Here is a 19,139-nt window from a genome sequence, read left to right as displayed (position 1 = left end):
TGCTAGGGATTAGAGTTCATGGATATGTTTCAATACAATAGGCATGCAGGAAAAGCCTAAAAAGGGTAGATCCTGGTAATCCTATAGATATAAACAATCTGTTAGATCATCAAATATACAAAAGATGTCTTATCCAAGAGACATATTCTTCAATTCTCTAATTTTTTTTATCATGAAGTAAGTAGCTTGCTTCATGATAATATGACAACATGGCTTGATGTTGAACTCCAGCACCTACTTTCATTGTTCATATATTGAGGGAGCAATCTTTGAAGGATGACAATTTTCATGAAGCTTTTTTCCCATATTAGACAAGAATAGCTGCCAGAAAAAGCTCACAATGATTTGTTTTTCCATTCAGAAGATTAGTACTAATGATTGAACACATGACTTAGTAATAAACCACATTCAGCTATAAGTTGAAGCTGACTATTCTCCTGGACAAATTCAAACAGCTTTGGAAGATATTTCCATCTATTCTACATAGTTGTTGAATGCATTTCCATGAATATGGTCAATGAAGGAATAAAAAATCAACATGCTTCCAATATTGATTTAAACCACTAAATTTGTAGTGCTACTTTTATTATTATTATTATTATTATTATTATTATTATTATTATTATTATTATTATTATTATCTTTTATCCAAAATGAACCAAGAAGATGCACATTTCAGATGACAAAATTACATACAGAAAACTATGTTCAGCTAATTTCTCACCAACTTGCTTAAGCTAAAGTATCCTTCACATGAGTTTTATTACATGACTGTCTACAGTGAAATTATGACAGGCTGTTTTAGAACTTGAGAATACCACAAATCTTGGCATGATTGCAAAAACAGTGAAGGACAAGAACAGCTACTGGACTTGATTGAACTATACATAGTTGAGATGTTCTGAATAATGATATGTTTTCTCTGAACAAGGTTTGTTCATATATTTTTCATTTTTGGTTGATGAAAAAATAAATATCAGCATCATTAGCAATAAAAAAATATAGAAAGGACTCCAGATTCTATGGAACTAGAGCAAGAACATAAACCACTGTTAAAGGATTCATTAAACTTGTCTTAGAATGGCAAAATACAGATTATTGGTTCCAAAACATGTAAGCAACAATTAAATATAAGGCATAAGCAAGAAGCTAAAGGTATTCATCAAACTTGTTTTAGATTGTCAAACAATATTTACAAATAAGATAATCTAAGCATCATCTCTTTCTTTATGTGTTTGTGTGTCCAAGACCTCCAAGTAAAAGAGAAAAGAATGAAGAAAATACAGGAGAAGAAGGTAGAGGCAAACTACAAGAAGACATTATTATGGAGCTAAAAGATCACCACACAAGTCTGCTACTGGGCTAAGATTACACAGTGCTAATAAAGCCACCATGTTCAAGAAAACACTGCCTTGAGCCTCAAAAGAGTCAACAAGAAGGAAAAAGGAGAACACTATAAAAAGCACCCAAGTTGAGCAAACCTTAAGGCTGGTGTAGCGTAGTGTAGTCACACTCAGTGTTGCATTCATGCAAGACAATGGACATATTTGTCTACAGCTTACTGATTTCCTTTGTTTCACTAACATACTGTAAAGGGCCATAAAGATGGGGCTGTTGCATGGATAACCATGTAAAAAGGAAAGCCACTACTGAAGCTGTTGTGGAGAGCACTGCTCATTGATCTATCCATGTCAAAACACTGCTTCAGTAGGGAGGACAAGCAAATCACACCATTTAAAGGCAGTAGGCAAATGGAAACCCACCCTCATTGGCTTTGATGACCTAAAGTTATAGTTGCTCAAGTAATTAAGAGAGGCATTCTTCACTCAGTGCAGGAGAAAATTTACATGTCTAGAGAGAGAGAGAGAGAGAAGGAGAGAGAGAGGGGTGAGGGGGTTGGGGAAGAAAAGAACAAGGTCATTGTACAGTGAAATAAACAAACAAGGAAGGGATGATATCAAAAAAGAAAAAGAAAAAAAAAAAAGCAGATAGAAACAAAGGGTGTGAAAGGTTAGGGAGAGAAAGGATTGACCTGCATGCATCTCCTCCATCATTCACAGCTTACTTAGATTCTTGTTGTCTCCCTTTTCCAATCTCCCACATGCTGGTGCACCCCCATGAACCAATAAACCAAACAAGTACCAAGAACCCAACAAGCCAAACAAATCCAACACACATATAAAATTATGAGGAGCCCTTCCTTGCCATGTCTGGATGCAGCTGCACATGCCCCTTCTCCCTGTTCCTCCAATAACAAAACCTTTGGATTAAAGATACAACAGTTCCCCATTCCCCCTGTGAATTCATCGGATTATAGAATGATGTGACTATTGTGCTATGGATTGGTGGTCCTCGGATCTTGCGGAGTTGGTCATGGGAAGGCATGAGAAGGATACATGGAGGATGGGCCAATGCCACCACCTCGAGGCCTACCGCTGCCGCTTTCGTCTCCGCCGCCATCGTTCATCTTGGTTCCGAATTGTGCCGCCATCCCAAGATTCAGATACACCATTCTTGAATCCAGGCTGAGGTTGACCATGCTGGAGCTTGAGCTGTTCGTGTTGCAAGCGCCGATTTCCGGGTTCATCCGTGGGTAGATGACCGAGCTCGGGCTGTTTCCGGCACCGCCGGTGCCCCCTCCACAGTTGGCCTCCTCACGGGACATGACCAATGCCGCGGACTGGACTAACTCGAGACACAGGCGGAGCTTGTTGGGTTCGATGTGCGACAGGCCTGGCACTGCACCCTTGAAGAGGAAGTCGGAGGTGAGGGTGCGGAGGATGTCGAGCGGGGTGACGCCGTCGACGGTGCGAACGTTGGGGTCGGCGTGGTGGTCGAGCAGGACGGCGACCATGTCGGGGCAGACCATCTCGGCGGCGATGTGGAGCGGTGTCTTGCCCGTTGGACCAGCCGGGCAATTGACGTCGGCGGCGCCGAGCTCGAGAAGTGCCTTGACGACCTCGCGGCTGCAGTTCTCGACGGCGTAGTGGAGGGCAAACGCATCGTCGAGGTTCAGCCCCTCCCCCATGACCATCAGCTTGACGAGCTCCACGTCGGAGGAGTCGAGGGCGCGGCGCATGCGGCGGATCTTGTGGTGGTGGTCCTCGAGGTCCGCAGCGGGGCCGCCGACATCGATCTGGTGGGGGTGGTGACCGACGAAGGAGGACCGACGGACGAGGGAGGACTTGAGGCGGAGCTCTTCGATCCTAGCGACCACGTCGATGGGGAGGTGCTTCGCCAGCACCTCCGCCGGGAGGCCCGACTTGGCGACCAGGTGCGAGCAGGTGGCCCAGAGCTGCTGCATGTCTTGCTGCCGCGAAGCCATCAGGACCTTCATCACGTCCTCGATCGATGCCTTCTCCACCACGCTAGCCAATTGCTTCTGCACCCAACCACACCAAACATGAGCATCGACCGACATCATACAAATGAGAGGATGGTGAGCAGGGAATTCTAGGTTGATTCCTCGCATAAAATATAGGAAGAGGAGGATTGGAGGATCGCCCGGAGTAGTGGACCTGGTGATTGCATCGTAAGAGAGCAGAAGCACCCAATTCAAGAAATCGGGAATGATGCATGAAATTTTCTTTTTTGGCAAAGGACAAGTGAGATTCGAATTCAGGGTAGTGCGATAATCTGTCGAGATCTCAAGCTAGTCAATCTGTCAAGATCTTTACCAGCTAAGCTAGTCGGCACCTTAGTTCAGCTTGTTGCCACCAGGGTATTGCATGAATTGTGACGGCAAAGTAGGAGGAGGATCTGATCTATTGGGAAAGGGAAAACCCTAGTTTAGTAATGCGTATGATGGGTGGATTCGCGAGAGAGAGAGAGAGAGACGCAGCTCTTAGAAGTTGCTGTAGAAGGCTTCTTCATACAGTAAAGAAGACGCAGGAGATATATGAAGAAGAAGAAGAAGAGGAAGAACAGAAACAACAGTGGATGACGACATCCAAAAAAGAGCAAACAAGTTAGATTCAGCGTTCCCAAAAAAGAACCACATCCAAGTGAACTGTTGGAGGTGAAAGTATTGGGAGGAGGAGCAGTGTCCGTGTCGGAGAGGCGACCTCGGTGATCTGCTCGAGCTGCTTGACGCCGAAAGAGCGGGCGGCGGCCAGGGTGTCGAGGGCGAGGTCGACGGCGGCGGTGCAGTGGGTGTGCCAGCAACCGCGCTCGCCGCAATTAGGGCGGGGCTCGTGCTTCTGCGGCATCACGGACACCTGCCCGCTGTACAGGAACTGCAGCATCAGCAGGAACACCTCGTAGCTGATCGAGTTCACGGGGATGACGACGCCGGCACCGGTGGCCCCTGGGGACGCCGCTCCGCCCCTCGGCGACGACAGCAGGCCCGGCGGTGGCGGCTCAGTGCCGCAGAAGAACCTACGGAAGAAGAGGCTGCGGGCGGCCAGGATGCAGCGGTGGGCGTGGACGAGGCGGCCCTCGACGCTGAAGGTCACGTCGCTGAAGGCCTGGCCATTGATGAGCAGGTTGAGGTAGTCCAGGGAGAGGGACTTGAGTGCTTCCTCCATGCTTTCCTTCTTCCCTTTCCTCCCTCCCCCCTGTCCTCTTCTGATCCCTTCCTTTCTATAGCTTAAGGTTCAGAACTACATCTGATCATGATTCTGGAAGACAAAGCTTTGTCAGGCTAGAAGAGCTACTGAGGTGAGCAAGAGAGAAGAGTAGCAAAAGCAGTAGTGCCAAGAGAGAGAGAGAGAGAGAGAGAGAGAGAGAGGAGGGGGTTTCTCCTTCTGACCTCTTTTCTTTTCATATCCCCTGTTGCTCCTGCTTCAGTGCTGCTTCTTCTGGTTCCTGTTGTTCTTTCTATCTGTATACTTGTGCGCTCGTGATGGGTTGAGATATCTCTTTTTGGGAAGAGAGAGAGAGAGAGAGAGAGAGAGAACAGAGAGTAGAGGTGATCTATGTATGTGTATGACAGAGAAAGAGAAAGATAAAGAGAAAGAGAGCAATCTGGATGGATGTGGTGGGCGGCTGGGGCATATAAAATAATTGAGGAGGTAAGAAGAGGAAATTGGATGGAGATATAGTGTTCTGAGAGGAGAAATCACAGAAGCCATGATCGAATGACACTTTACATGACAACTGGCTGTCAAAGCATCTCATTTTCTTCAGTGGTTGATATGATTATTCCACACATCATTTTCAGATAGATTTTTCACATCATCTCATAATAAGCAGCTTTCCTGCATGAACATAATAAACAGCTCACTACCACTCCACCTATATATAAACCAACCATTCATGTTGTACCAAATCAATCACTTGGTTGGTTGCCAGTACTATTTTTTATGTTCTTAGAGGTTCATTGAAGAAGACAATGAGCTGTAACCTTTGTTGGACTCTCTATCAGATGCTAATTGTCTGTGCAATTATTTCCCACTTCAATATTAGTCGATCATCCTCTTCTTCGCCGCAGAGTATTCATTGATAGGACCAAGAACAGGTCAATGAGAGTTCCAGGCGAAAGCATTCCTTGAAACAGTAAAAGCAGTAACTCTGAGAGCTGATTCATCTGCGCAACACAACACACACACACACACACACATATGTTGGTAAATAAATCCGGAGGTGTTCATTGGGGAACCTTTGCATTGAGAGGTCGACATCAAGCACGACCCCACAAACCTAACAACAGTTCAGAGATATTCTCGGCTTCAAGCACTCCATTGGCTGCCCCCACTCTCCAATGGATCCATTCAATCTTCCCCTCCTCTCTTCCTCCCACTGATTGCAACATCTGATGGCCCATGTCGGATCTCTCTTCGAGTGCGTATAAAAGTAAACCATTCCTCCCTATGCCTCACAAACCACCAGATGGATATTATCCCAAAGGCTATATTCTTGTCACCATGTTCCATGCTCGAACTGCTTTCAGCTAGCACTGTAGCAGCTGTTGTTCAAACTTGAGTGGGGGAGGTGGGGGGTTGAAGACATAGACTTGGTAGGTAGGGAGGGAGAGAGACGCAGAGAGAGTAAAGGAAAAGACTGGGGCTTACTGAGGGGAGCTCGGCATCGTGCTTCGCGTCCGGGCCGATGTCTTTTAATTTCCACTACAGTTATGGGGACTCGTGCAGACAGGGACAGGGGGTGTTGGGGAGAGGGAGGGGGGTGGAGCGGCAGCAGCGGCCGTGGCGGTGGCCGTGGCCGTGGCCATGCCATGCACCACGCCTTGACCGTGGCCACGCGCGTGCCGAGGGGCTCGCTCCCCTCGTGCGGACCTCGCTGCGCCATGGGAAAGCGCCAGTCCTTGTGCCTGTGCGATGCATGGGGGCAGACTCGCGCACCGAGAAGCGACGATGGTGAGAGCGAGAAAGGGGGGAGGAGAGGAGCGGAGGAAATCGCAGTGATTGACGCATCGCTGACAGTCTTATGATTTGAGGTGTGGGAAGTGACAGTTGACTTGTCATTCCTCGCTTCACCACCACCTCACTCCTCCATCCCATCCCATGCTTTTGCTGCTACCCCTCACTGCAACTGGGCGTTCGTGTGCCGGAAGAGGTGTGTCTCCGTGTCCCTTCTTTCCTCTCTTTCCCATCACCGACGTAACATACACCTAAACACGTACGTATATACTCTGTATGGGTAGCCTCATCTTTCGGTACCGTACGTTGTCCACTCCCCACGGTCTCTCTCAGCTTCTTTTGGGCTTGTGGACTCCCTTTTGATCCCCACGCTTTCTTTGTGTTTGTGTTATTACCCCTGACAATTTCCATGCATGCAAATGGACAAATTATCAAGGCATCTTCACCATCTAAACAAAACATATCAGCAAATCCCAAGTCATTTTTATGATAGCAATTTGCTCACCTTTCTGTTTGACATCAGTCTTGTTCAAAAGTCAACATCCATAAGCTTCTCCATGATCAGAGTCAACTTTGATGTGATTGAATCACTGGCACAAAACTACATGTCCTGCCATTTGTCTGCAAGCATTGCTCGGTCTCTAAATCCGCTTCCTGTCCTTTCGGAATATTAAGAAGTTAATGGTCCCTGAGTGAACTCCCTTTTGGAAGAAGAGCATGGAAGTGCTTTGAAGGTACATTAAGAAGGCATCTTAAGAAGATGTAACACTCTAACATCCTTTGCGGAGGCCAATCAATTCTGAGTTGTGGTCCAAAAGTAGATCAAGGTTGCAGCAGGGTGTGGAGGAACCTGCTAAACCTGAGGAAAATTATCAGTTCTATTTCTGCATGAAATTGGAAAGTGAAGAAGTACCATCTTTTGGTGTTATTCTGGCTATCAAGAGGACATTTCATTGGCAAGAATTAGTACAGATCAGACTTATTAAAATTAGCTCACTGATGTTCCAGATAACACAATTCCATTAGCGTTAGATCGGCTGGCTGCTCGGGACTAGGAGGAAGATAAGGTGGTCTAGAAACCAAGCAAAGAGATGCATAGAATAATCTTAGAGAGAAAATAATGCTTGATGGAATATATTTGTTTGCTTAGAAATGGATGAAGGTTTACAGAGACAAGATAGATGTCACTGATGTTTCTTGATTGTACCTACAAGGAAAATCTTAGGAGTTGCTGTTCTTGCAGCCGAAGAGAACCTGGCATGTTGTGTTGAGTTTCATGTAATTTTGATTGTTTTCTCTTTAGATCTGGAAGAAGTGACTTTTCACATGGTTTATATGTTTAATTCTTGTAATTGGATATGTTTACCTGGCAAGTCATGTTGCATGTGTAAACATGGCTGTTAGGAATGTCATGGTATAATCTCTTGAGTCAATATCTAGGTACTCATAAAGTTTGGAGTTTGGGCTGATACTAGGAACTAAGTTTGTGTATGTGGAACTTGAAAGCTAAGATCCTAAATGTCACTTGCATTGGACCCAATAATAATACTTGGATCATCTCCCAAAAATGGATTGGCAAAAGAGCTATTTTCTTGAAAATGGTAGAGAGCTTTTTTTTGCACAACTAAAAGCATTTAAAATGGTAGTCTAAACAGGAGAAAGACCTAATCATGCAATTCCAAACCTCTATCAATAAACTACTGCTCACAGTTCCTCAAACAAGCTACATGACAACCCTCCTACTAACACAGAGAAGTCTTTAGCTTGGCAAGCTTGCAGGCAATTGGCATTGCTGAATCAATGATCCTTTGATAACAGTGTCTTCTATCCTGAAGCCAGCAGAAAATTTATTCTTGAGGTTAATCAACTGAACCACACCTGCACATTAGTTTTGGTTTTCCGAAATATTCTTTGATTTTGCTCTATCCAGATGTTATATAAGGATCATTTCTGCTAGCAATTAAGGAATATTTTCCTCTTAGAATTGTACATAAACAAAGTCATCCTATCATATATGCAGATGTGAAGGCACAAGTCAGTCTCAGTTGTTCTCTTCAGATGTTATTAAAGGATTGTGTACAAACAAAAGTCATTTCATCATGCAGATCTGAAGAAACAGTCATTTACAGTATCAATTTCATATCAAACTGCCCCCAGACCAGATTCTCAACATTTAGTGACTTTCTCTAACAATGAAAGCAATAAAAAGGTGATTTAACACTTCAAGTGGAGCAATCTTCCAAAAGAGGAGTCTTACACTGTATCCACAGTTTTTTTTTTTTTTTGCCTGCATAAGAGTTAACTGAAGCCTTTCTGAAGCTGAAGCAGTGTTCTGCTTCACCTGATTTGGGAGCGAAACCTCCTTCAGTTTTAGATTTGCTGAACATCTTCAGTAATGCTAAACTTTCTTTAGAGTTTGTTTTTGGCTACAATATAAAAATCATATGTTCTTGATACATACTTTTGATTTATGGATGTATATTGTACTTGGGATGAGTCTGCTACTCTGTGATTTAAACTCCCAATGGCAACATTCTTATATTTAAGACAATTGTATTCTATTTACACAATCCAACCACATGCTCATTGCCAACTTCTTCTTACTTCAGGATAATAATTTGACATCAAATCCAAGCTTATAACTCACAGTAATGTGGCAGACATGATTCTGGAGCTGTCATTATTTGGAACTGTACACTAAATAGTGTCTTCATTAGCTGACACTCAGAAAATACAGTGTTCATGGGATTTGTAGACAAAACAATAGCTACTGTTGATGCAAAATGCTAACCCTACTTTGCATGATATATATTCATAGATAGATGGGAAGATCATCAGATCTGACATGACAAGGACCATTAGGGTTCCATTTCATCAGCAAGTTTCCATTTAAGCACACTAAAGTTCCACACACTCTTTGTACCATTTGGTGCCATATAACCAGCAGGTTGTACAAGTATCATCTGATTATAGGTTTTTTTATTCCTTTCCCTCCTTACTTTTGCCACTAATCATTGGAACCAGTGAGCAAAAAGTTTCACTATTCCTGTTATGACTCACAGAGTTGTCTAATTGAAAACAATAAACATATTTTAATTGTGCAATCTCTGTGCTGGTCCAGCATCATTAGTCTATGATCAACAGAACATTATCAATTGTCTGACTTAGTGCTTGTGTACCAAAATATATGGATGAAGAATGCTCATGTACAGAAACTATTTAACTGCGGATAAGACTGTGTATGTTGATCCTCTGCATGAACTCATTTGAGGTCATAAGAAAAAAGTGGAAAAAAAACTTTCAAATAATATCTGTTCCAATTAGGGTAATGAAGATTATTCAAAATCTCAAATGTTTCTAAAAGATAATTGCTAGAAAGAATTTCATGGACACATATTATGCATTATTGCTTGGTAAAGAATGATTCAAAAATCACATAAATTTTTGAAATCTTACCACTAACACTTTCCAAACAGCTTGGATATATCAAATCTGGTAACAAAATTGGCTTGGACAATCAAACACTTGTAGTGTAAGTAATCAACAAAATCCAAGTCAGTAGGGGGCATATGCATGTAGAAGAGTTCCTCTCATTGCATCCCAAGTCTTAAGAGATTCTTTTCTCATGTACTAGTTTAATATTTAGAATCAACTATGTAAATCTTTTCTCATGTATTATTATAATATTTGAAAAGTATAGAAGTGATAATTTTCATTGAGTACATATACAATATTTAATTTGATTCTCAACCTGATACAATACTTCTCTTTTATTTCCATGTGTTCTGATAAGATTATGTTTGGCTCAATAAAATAGCCTTTTTTTGGTTTCAGCAGAGATCTCATGCATTGTGCTGCCATGTTTATTCTTTTTTCTTTAACCTCAAATTGTGTGCAATCAACTATATTGGAAGAAATATCTCATTGTCATGCTGTCATGCACTGTTGTTGCAGCAGTTGTGCCCTTTGGAGCCAATCATCATCCAAGCTAAAGGATGGCATGAGATGTAACATCAAAGCATTCCAGACCTTGGATGACACACATCTTACAGACACAGTAGCACAACACAGTAAAGTTGCAAAAAGATGAAAAGGTTGCTCCCTCCTTATTTCCAATAGTTAAGCAATCATTGATAAGAAAAATCAACTATATATCCACATTCTAAGGTGAATATGTATATACATGTGTACATATTCCTCCAATGTTAGTAATTTTCCTGTAATATCTCTAAATTTATATTTAGCATACACTAATATTTCTATTCAAAATCCAACACTTATATACATACATAAGTACTTCAAAGTTTTCATTTGTGTGTGTGTATGTGTGTATATATATATATATATATATATATATATATATATATAATCTCCATCAATTATGTCATTTGAATGCTAGGATATCATTGGTATCTTTAACAAGTTCCATTATAATGATAAAATTTTTAAAGATTTTGGATAGGTTATACTGTTTCAAAATATTTTAGATTCAATCTGTCACTATAAGTCATGATGATTTCAAGGCATGTGGTATGGTGGGTCCCTTGCACTGTCATTGTTATACATAAAAAAAAATATATAGGGGACACAATGGAGTAATTAATTAAAGGCAGCCGCAACCAAATGGGAAGCATGGGGCACACATGCCTATATGTGATGACACCCCAACAAAACTAGTCTTTACTTGAATCATTTTGGATTAGAATACTTTTGTCTTATTAGGTGTTAATAATGTTGTTTAGAATAATTGTAATATTTTTAATGCAAGGGTTCCTAAAATTCCATTAGGATAGGGGTCTCCTTTACAAATCAAAAGTGTTCAAAGAAGCTGATGGTTCTGCCAATTAATATAAAAAATATTGACCATCACCTTCCTTCAACCTTTGTCAAATGCCTTGTTTCCTCTCTCTCTCTCTCTCTCTCTCTCTCTCAAAAGGCACCATTGGATCTCTGAGCAGATACCTACTGACTATAGTATTGGCATAAAACTCCCACCAATTAAGTAACATGGATCCCCACATAGTGTTGAAGAAATCACAGACTCACCAAAGTGATCATCGATGAACTGAAATTTGATTGATGTAAAGCTTTTGGATGCTAAAAAGACAGGCGTTTTTGTAGTCATTTCCAAACACATACAGTAGAAATAATCACTGACGTTAAATTGTACTGCAAACCAGGATGCATGCTTTGCTTGCTGAATCATACTGTTTTTGCTGGAGCCATAATGTATCTTGAGCAGCTAAGTTGCAGCGCCAGATTGCCACAATGGTTTGCTAACTCTTTATCATTCTACTTTCTTGATGGTTGCTTCTGGAGAGAGAAAACAAGACCAGTGATAGTAGAAGAGAAAAACATAGAAATAGGATGCCATTCCTCTCTTTCTGCTAAAAATACAGCAGCTAAATTACAGTATAGTTAGTGCTTTTATTGAGCTAATAAATGATGCAAAAGGCCATTTATAGATCTATGTGATGAGAGTTAAGATATAAGATCCTCTTATTTGGCAAAAATCCCATTTATTTTGATGTAATGGCTGCAGTAGATGTTTCTCCACTGAACATATTTGGATAATACTTTGGGACATGCAATTATATATATCTTAGTGGTGTTAATTATTATTTGATTATATTACGTAAGCAAATCGGTAATATAAGCCCGTCTAGCTCAGTCGGTAGAGCGCAAGGCTCTTAACCTTGTGGTCGTGGGTTCGAGCCCCACGGTGGGCGATTATATTTGATTTTTAATTAAATATTTTCCATTTAACCAATTTTTTGTTTTTTTCGTTCATTTTTAAAATATAATAAAATCTACCAAATTTATTGTAGTGACGACTTATTGAGACTTGGTAGGCGATTTAATTTTATGTAGATTTTTTTTTAGATTTTAGATTTTTATTTTTTATTTATACGAAATTTATTATAACAAAATAAAATAAATAATTTTTTTATTCATTTTTAAAATATAATAGAATCTATGATATTTATTATAGTAGAAATTTTTTTAGATTTGAATTCCTTTGATTTTCTATATAATCAAATTATTTATTTTGATTATTCCAAATATACTAAAATCAATTAGGTTTATTGTAGCAGCTTAACCAGCCATAGTGCATGAACTTTTTTTTGTTGTTATTTACTGAAATATATTTGATGAAGATTTTAAAATTCTAATTTTATTTTTTTGTGTATAATAAAATTATTTCCTTTTTATTCATTTTTCCTAAATGTACTAAAATCTATGAAATTCATTGTAGCAGCTTATTGAGCCAAATACACTAAATTCAGAAAGGGAAAACTCATTGAATCATGTATGAATCTTGAAAAATTTACTGTTCATGTTATATGAATCTAGAAAAATAAATATATGCTTCTTTGGGTTTCTCAGGCAGGAAGGATCAGACAGCAGTATGTCAAGATTCAATATACAAACCATAGACAATGAATATTATCATGCAAAGATACAGAACTCCCATATGTAAGATCAACTTTTTTCGAGTAGCACAACACCTCATTATGAGACTTCACAAAGATATCTCCTTGAGAGGAACACACATAAGTAACATCATTTTGTCAATAGAATAAATAGGCTTTCCATGACCGGAAGAGAAATGACAATGAGCTCTGAAAAAGTCATCTGATAATGAAATGGAACTCACATGATCTATGATTTATACATTACTATTGACTCAGGATTGCATAATTAACCACAACATAGCTTAACTTCCACGGGACAAAGACAAAAAAAAAGAAGAAAAGAAGAGAAATATATAGAACAAATTCAACACGACGCACCTAGGATTTGTCAACTACGGTGTAGAATTTATAGCCTAAAAGATGTTCTCATACATTTTAAGCAAGTTCAAACATCAACCGAGCAAAGAAATTTTGCTGCTGATAATACTTAACCTCCCTCCAAAATTCAAATCTAGAGAGACTCGGAGAACTCAATACTCTAGCAATCCATAATGAAAGCAAAAGAGATTGCAACAGAGAATTATATATTCACTGTTCCTTCCAGATCCTCCCAGTTACCCTCAGCTTCAACTCTTTCCGATCCCCTCCAGAGAAAAATAAAGCCATATTTCGCTGGATGATAAGCCCGTCGTAACTGTCTCTCACCTTCCGATGGCTGTCTCTTATGCTTCGAGGCACACCTTGCCAAATTATCTTCCTTCCATAGCCACCAACCTCGAGGCTATAGCTGTAGTTTTTAGCTTCATTATCATCCCCCATAAATCTCAAGAATGCTATGTATACAGGGGCTGTACCCAGCTGAAATGCCTCGAAATGAAGGCAGAAGAACTGTCCAAAGCAACTGAAAACCTAGATAAAATGCCACGTTTCGTTCAGTCCACAAATATGAACAAATGATCCAGAATATGCTATAGGGAACCTAATCAACAAAGATGAGATACTTTGAAAAGCTTTACAGCTACAGCTGCATCCTCAGAAAATCATGAAACAAGCTCCCTCTTACATGCATGCACATATGGGATTTCCCAGTAGATCCAAGAAACTCAAGAACATTGGTACCATTTGGAAATTTTAGTACCCAAGACACAAGCATTCATAGTGTGAACCTAACCAATATTACAATCATAACCAATGAGAAGTAAACCTTTTTCATTTTCTTTAGAAATTCAATATTAGGAACTATCACTTCTGTGAACCTGATAGTTTTAGAGAACAAAATCACTATTGCTGGTCCTAGTAAAGCCCCTACAAAGCTTACATGATGATGAAGATTATACAAGGAACAAAAGCATTATATCACAATTATGTTTGCCTATCCTGGAGATACCACTAAAGTTGCATAGTAATGACTCCTGGACTTAGGTAAACATACCAGCCCATATTTTCCATCCATTGAATGACAAGAATCAGTCACATGAAATGAGTAATAGTTGTTTTAATTGTAGCAATATTTTAGCAGCAGTATGACCACATTATGATCAAGAACATGTACTTATTTCATATGCCATCTTTTTGGAATTACCTTGTGTCTTCCTACTCTGTATGTAAGAGCTCATGTCATAGTTATAACACAATATAAGCAGTGATGATTTTTCTTCACCCATAGATGTGTCAGAAATGAATTGGATGGCAAGGCATGGTTAATAGTCTCCATGTTTTCTAGATTAGATACAGGAACACATAAAAAATAGCTATCTGTACACAAAATGTCTTATTAGCTTTAAAGCATGACAAGTAAATATGTAATAATTTGATTTCATGGCTGAAATTTCAACCTTAACATTGGCACTATGCACCTCAGATATTGTGTTTTTAGATGCAGAGAACTGACATTATAAAATTGGCAGGACTATAATGATGAGAAACTATGTCTAAACAGAGCACCCAGTTCATGACAGTAATTAGGCTGTAGGAAATGATATATATTCCGCAAATAAATTGGAAGAAGAATCGGAGAAAGCTATTAGATCTGACTAAATTGTCAAAAGTCATTTTCATATAATTATAAATGTTAATTGAGAAAGCTAGTAACCCAACCAAGCATTATGATCTTATGAAGCTTTCCTAAAATTGCAAGAACTGCATGACCACTAGCCCAAGAAAATAGGAGAATACGATATGACTGATTTAATTGTAATGTTAACCCAGCAAACAATTTCCTAATAGTACAAAAAGAACATGTAGAAAAATAAGAGGAATAGAAAACAAACATAAAACAAGCTGCAGTTTCTTATAGTGGAAATGAGAAAAGGGATCACGAGATAAACCGTCAGCATCCAAGTTGCATTTTCAACCTCATGCGGATTAGATTTAACATATCTGTGGTTGAAGGAGCTTCCATTGTGCATGTCGACCTTGTGATCATCTTTTAGATGAGTCACCAAATAAGGAATGTCACCAACAACTGTGCACTCAGATCCAGCATAGGGACAATTGTAGGGCCTAAATATGCACTGTGATTCATGTTTCAGTTTGCAGTAGTATGGATATATACCCAAACAACCAAAGCTTTGATATTTGCAGGGCAATTCAAGAGATGCTGCAACCTTCTCCAATGCGAGACATCTTATATTACCCAACTCATGCCTGCAAGTGGGGCATCGATTGTGAACTCTAGGTTTGCATCCAGAACATAAAGTATGACCATTTGAGCACTGCATACAAACAAAAAGGTAGTTATCATTATAAAAGACTTCCATGTATAGCATAATTTTAATTATTTCATAGGAAAAAATAAAGGTATTTTATGTTCTCATTACAAGGCTATTGTAATGAGAAATTTTGTTGCATTTAATCCTAGATCTTTTACCTTAAACTCACTAAAAAAGGGCTTCTAAATGAAGTATAGTTCAAGGATCACGAATAGAAAATAGAATACTATTCATCAAGAAACCATGAAGTCATCAACTTTAGTCAATGGATTGGTATGGCTTTATATATTTAGTGAGTAACCAAATCCTTAATCTATGATAACAATGACATGATAAAAGCAAAAACTGTTCAAGCATATGTGTGGGAATTTGGTACTGCAGTACATGGTGGAAGCGATTGATGAAATCCAAATTCAAATAGGTGAAAAGTTATATCAGTTTTGTCTTATGACCATCAAAATAAAACAATGCAACACAATTAGATTTTGTGCAATAATTAATTTTGAATAAAATCCATAAAAAAAGTATTGGATCAGACACAATATAAAAAAGTTATTGTTATGCAATAATGCAAAATGCAAAAAAAGGGAGGCATATATAAATCAGACCTGATGAATAGGAGGGTACATGGCATTTAAGCATACAGGACATTCTAAAAGCTCACGCACACTGCTGGCAACAGAAATATTCGGCTTTGGTGAGTGCTGAACATGGTCATTAACATGCTCACTTACTTCCACCATATCTTCATGTTTAGAAGGATCAATAACCTCAGGGTTGACACTCATATCATCATAGTAAGTAGCATCAAGTGCCATAAGGAGATACTACTGCCCCTTGTCCGTGCCCTGTTTACATAATTAACCAAGTCAGCCAGTCAACTTTGTTCGTATGAAATAAGTTAGTATTGAATGTGAATCAAGAGAAGCGAACAATACATAGGAATAAGCCAAAGTGTATGCTGTATTACTAATAAATCAAACAATGATCATTGTTCAAAGGTGATAGGCAAAATAGATCATTCAGATAAGTCCATCCTGATCTAGGTGGTGCCTTGAGAAGAAAATTGTTAAATAATAATTATATAATTCAATTTAAAAGTTACATAAGCACAATCAACTGTTATGCTTAATAACCATTATGCATAAACTAGAATGTTATGCTCCAACTAATTCATTCCTCTTAATAACAAAGACAAGTAATTGAAGCTGTCTTACTACTTCCTTATCTCTGCACAATCTTCTCACCATTAGGCCAATTTGAGGGTGTTTAACACAGCCAAGTGAGCAACCAAAACAGCCTCTTAATTCTGAAATTATAAGGTGAAAGAACTGAGAAAAATAGTCGAGTTTGCTTTTTTTTTGTTACCTCTAAAAAGCACATGAAATTTGGAGTAAAAAACATTGGAGACCAAATAGTATGTAGTTATTTCCCCAGTGTCTATTTTTAAGATTTCGATAATGATTAGTCTCAGAAGGTTGTCAAGAAGTGATGGAAGCAAGGGCGCGGCGCAAGAAATTAGTCTCCAATAAGGACCAAATGAGGCATCTCGACAGGGGCAAGCAGAATAGAACTAGTAATGCTCAAGCACAGAAACTGAAATAGTCCATGTCAATCCAACTGCCAACCCACTCAGATTAACCCATCACGATCTTTTTGGCCTTATAATTATCATCTCAAACAATCAGCTGCGCATTTAACATGCATAATGCAGTATCTCACTTGTCTCAAACTTAAATGAGAACCAAGCGCAACGAAGGAAAAAAGCCTTCTTAAACATAGAGGACGGAGCGAATAATCAACACTAACCTGTCACGCTAAGAACATCAACAGAGAAAACAGACATCAGATCAACCGACACAACCGCAAAAGAGAATAAAGGTAAGTCAAAGCACGCAACATTCCAACAGATCCGATCAACAAACAACAGAAAACGCAAGAATACATAGTGGAACCAGAACACATAACTTCAAAGAACTCAACTTTTCCTCCGTCAACATCGAGTCCTCCAAAGGGCAAATAGAACGCGAATTGTGAGAACCATGGCGGATCCAAACCCTTGAAAAAAAAAATCCAAAAATTTACGGAAAAGATAGGAGTAAATACAAGCAGACATGAACATACAACAAAATCCAAAAGATTTCCATCGAAAAATTGCAGAAAAAGAAACAAAATCTACACCCAAATATCAGATATTTTCCCTAATCGAACATGAACATCTAACTCCTCGCAGTCTTGGCCCAAAAAAAGAACAACTTGCAACCGTACCTCTCAAGAGAGGAAGATGGAGAAGAAACAGATCAAGAAGAAGAAGAAGAACGACAACGAGGAACTCAATGCGAAGGAAGGCATTTCACTGACATCAAATTCGAATTAAAGCCGTTCCATCACCCCGCTCCTCTCTCTCTCTCTCGGAGTGCATAAAGATGTACATCTCGGGAAGCGAGGGTCAGCGGTCTGCTGTCCCCTCCGGCATCTCGGAACCCCCGTAACGGGTACCTGCACGCACCCAAGGGGCCGCCTTCAAAAAGCGTGCCTCTCAAGTAATTCGAACGCACCACGCCGCAAACTTTACGCGTCCGGCAGTACGCGAAGGCCCATGGGCAACGTACAACCTTTAGATCCTGATCCGACGGCTGAGGCGCTCACTGTATCAGTTTAGCCTAAATGGATCCCCGCCCTCACGTCCCACGCCCCCATGTGGCCACACGCCTTCACCGCATTCGCTCTCTCTCTCTCTCTCTCTCTCTCTCTCTCTCTCTCTGCGTGCAATCAGTTTTGTCTTCACTCCATCCATCAATCGGTAGGCACTTGACGTGGCTTGTGATTTTGACTCTGATAGAAATAGAGTCTAATCAAATTAATTAGTCACTAATCCACTAAATTAAATTAGTTCATCGTTCATATCATACATAACTAAATGTTTGAGTCGACTACATAAAATGACATCTCAAATCAAATAAATATATTTTGTGATTGAGCATTATTTTACCTAATAAAGAAGCTACAGGAAGATTGATGGAAGAACAAGGATCAGAGGCAGACAAGGCTCTCTAAGAAGGAAGCTAGAAACAAGGCATGTGAACTATAGGTCACCATCCCCAGGAACACAACAACAGTTACCTTCTCCTCCAAAAGGTTCCTACCTTGACCTGTGCCAGAGAGTTTAGTAGTAGTAGATCACCAACATTAATCCATGGCCATGCCCAAGAATGATGATAAAACTCTATCTTCATATTCCAAAAATAGTTATATTTTTCTTCTTGAAATTATATATACATATATATATAATAGAGCTTCAACAAGTCATAATAAGGATTAAAGCATGACACATCATCCCCTTTGTCATAGTAATGTTCTTGACACTTGGACTAGATTATTTGTGAAATAAGGAATATTACATCTCTATTCTTGTAATGTTAGCATAATTGAGGTGATAACATGTCCCTCCAAAAATTTCAGATTAATCATTTATAGATGTGACTAACTTTAGCTACTTTAAGCTAAAAGAAGAAGAATATAATAATAATACTATTATTATTATTTTTTCAAATATGTCTAACATTCTTACCATCATGTGATAAACTTCTAAAGGGTATTAAACTCTAATATTTGGTAGGATATAGATATGTTGTATTGTAATCTATAGGGGCAAATACACTGTTTCCAAACTCTTCAAGGATAGATTTATAGAG

The 19,139-nt window shown here is 39.4% G+C and overlaps 2 protein-coding genes and 1 non-coding gene across 5 annotated transcripts; 1 reads left to right on the top strand and 2 right to left on the bottom strand.

The window, feature by feature from the left end:
• Positions 1-2,177: 2,177 nt before the first annotated feature.
• LOC103977693 (BTB/POZ domain and ankyrin repeat-containing protein NPR5) lies at positions 2,178-4,961 on the bottom strand. Its single transcript, XM_009393275.3, has 3 exons — positions 4,751-4,961; positions 4,065-4,619; positions 2,178-3,382 (listed from the first exon to the last, which is right to left on the bottom strand). Exons 2-3 carry the CDS (start codon positions 4,524-4,526, stop codon positions 2,372-2,374), a joined length of 1,473 nt encoding a protein of 490 aa, XP_009391550.2. The 5' UTR covers positions 4,527-4,619; positions 4,751-4,961; the 3' UTR covers positions 2,178-2,371.
• A 7,012-nt stretch (positions 4,962-11,973) lies between these two features.
• TRNAK-CUU (transfer RNA lysine (anticodon CUU)) lies at positions 11,974-12,046 on the top strand. Its single transcript has one exon. It is a non-coding gene; the product is annotated as a tRNA-Lys (tRNA).
• Positions 12,047-12,934: 888 nt separating this feature from the next.
• Positions 12,935-17,869, bottom strand: LOC135582603 (E3 ubiquitin-protein ligase DIS1-like). 3 transcript variants are annotated; one of them, XM_065141669.1, is made up of 5 exons: positions 17,713-17,833; positions 16,662-16,753; positions 16,053-16,292; positions 15,061-15,447; positions 12,935-13,642 (listed from the first exon to the last, which is right to left on the bottom strand). In XM_065141669.1, exons 3-5 carry the CDS (start codon positions 16,260-16,262, stop codon positions 13,322-13,324), a joined length of 918 nt encoding a protein of 305 aa, XP_064997741.1. In that variant the 5' UTR covers positions 16,263-16,292; positions 16,662-16,753; positions 17,713-17,833; the 3' UTR covers positions 12,935-13,321. The 3 variants fall into 3 exon arrangements, with proteins under 3 accessions (XP_064997741.1, XP_064997740.1, XP_064997742.1); XM_065141668.1 differs by lacking the exon at positions 16,662-16,753 and having other exon boundaries at positions 17,713-17,869; XM_065141670.1 differs by lacking the exon at positions 16,662-16,753 and having other exon boundaries at positions 17,806-17,823.
• Positions 17,870-19,139: the final 1,270 nt, after the last annotated feature.

Source organism: Musa acuminata, chromosome BXJ3-3, assembly GCF_036884655.1.
Source record: "Musa acuminata AAA Group cultivar baxijiao chromosome BXJ3-3, Cavendish_Baxijiao_AAA, whole genome shotgun sequence".
In the NCBI taxonomy this organism is placed as follows: domain Eukaryota; kingdom Viridiplantae; phylum Streptophyta; class Magnoliopsida; order Zingiberales; family Musaceae; genus Musa; species Musa acuminata.
The sequence above is the reverse complement of the archived record's forward strand: the minus strand, read 5'-3'. Positions and strand labels throughout refer to the sequence as shown.

Excerpts from the sequence above, each read along its gene's own strand:
- LOC103977693 (XM_009393275.3), bottom strand. The coding sequence starts at position 4,526 with ATGGAGGAAGCACTCAAGTCCCTCTCCCTGGACTACCTCAACCTGCTC. Across the intron at positions 3,383-4,064 it reads AGCTCGAGCAGATCACCGAG|AAGCAATTGGCTAGCGTGGT; the intron begins GTCGCCTCTCCG and ends GGTTGGGTGCAG.
- LOC135582603 (XM_065141668.1), bottom strand. The coding sequence starts at position 16,262 with ATGGCACTTGATGCTACTTACTATGATGATATGAGTGTCAACCCTGAG. Across the intron at positions 15,448-16,052 it reads TGTACCCTCCTATTCATCAG|TGCTCAAATGGTCATACTTT; the intron begins GTCTGATTTATA and ends GTTTGTATGCAG. Across the intron at positions 13,643-15,060 it reads ATGCAACTTGGATGCTGACG|GTTTTCAGTTGCTTTGGACA; the intron begins GTTTATCTCGTG and ends CATTTTATCTAG.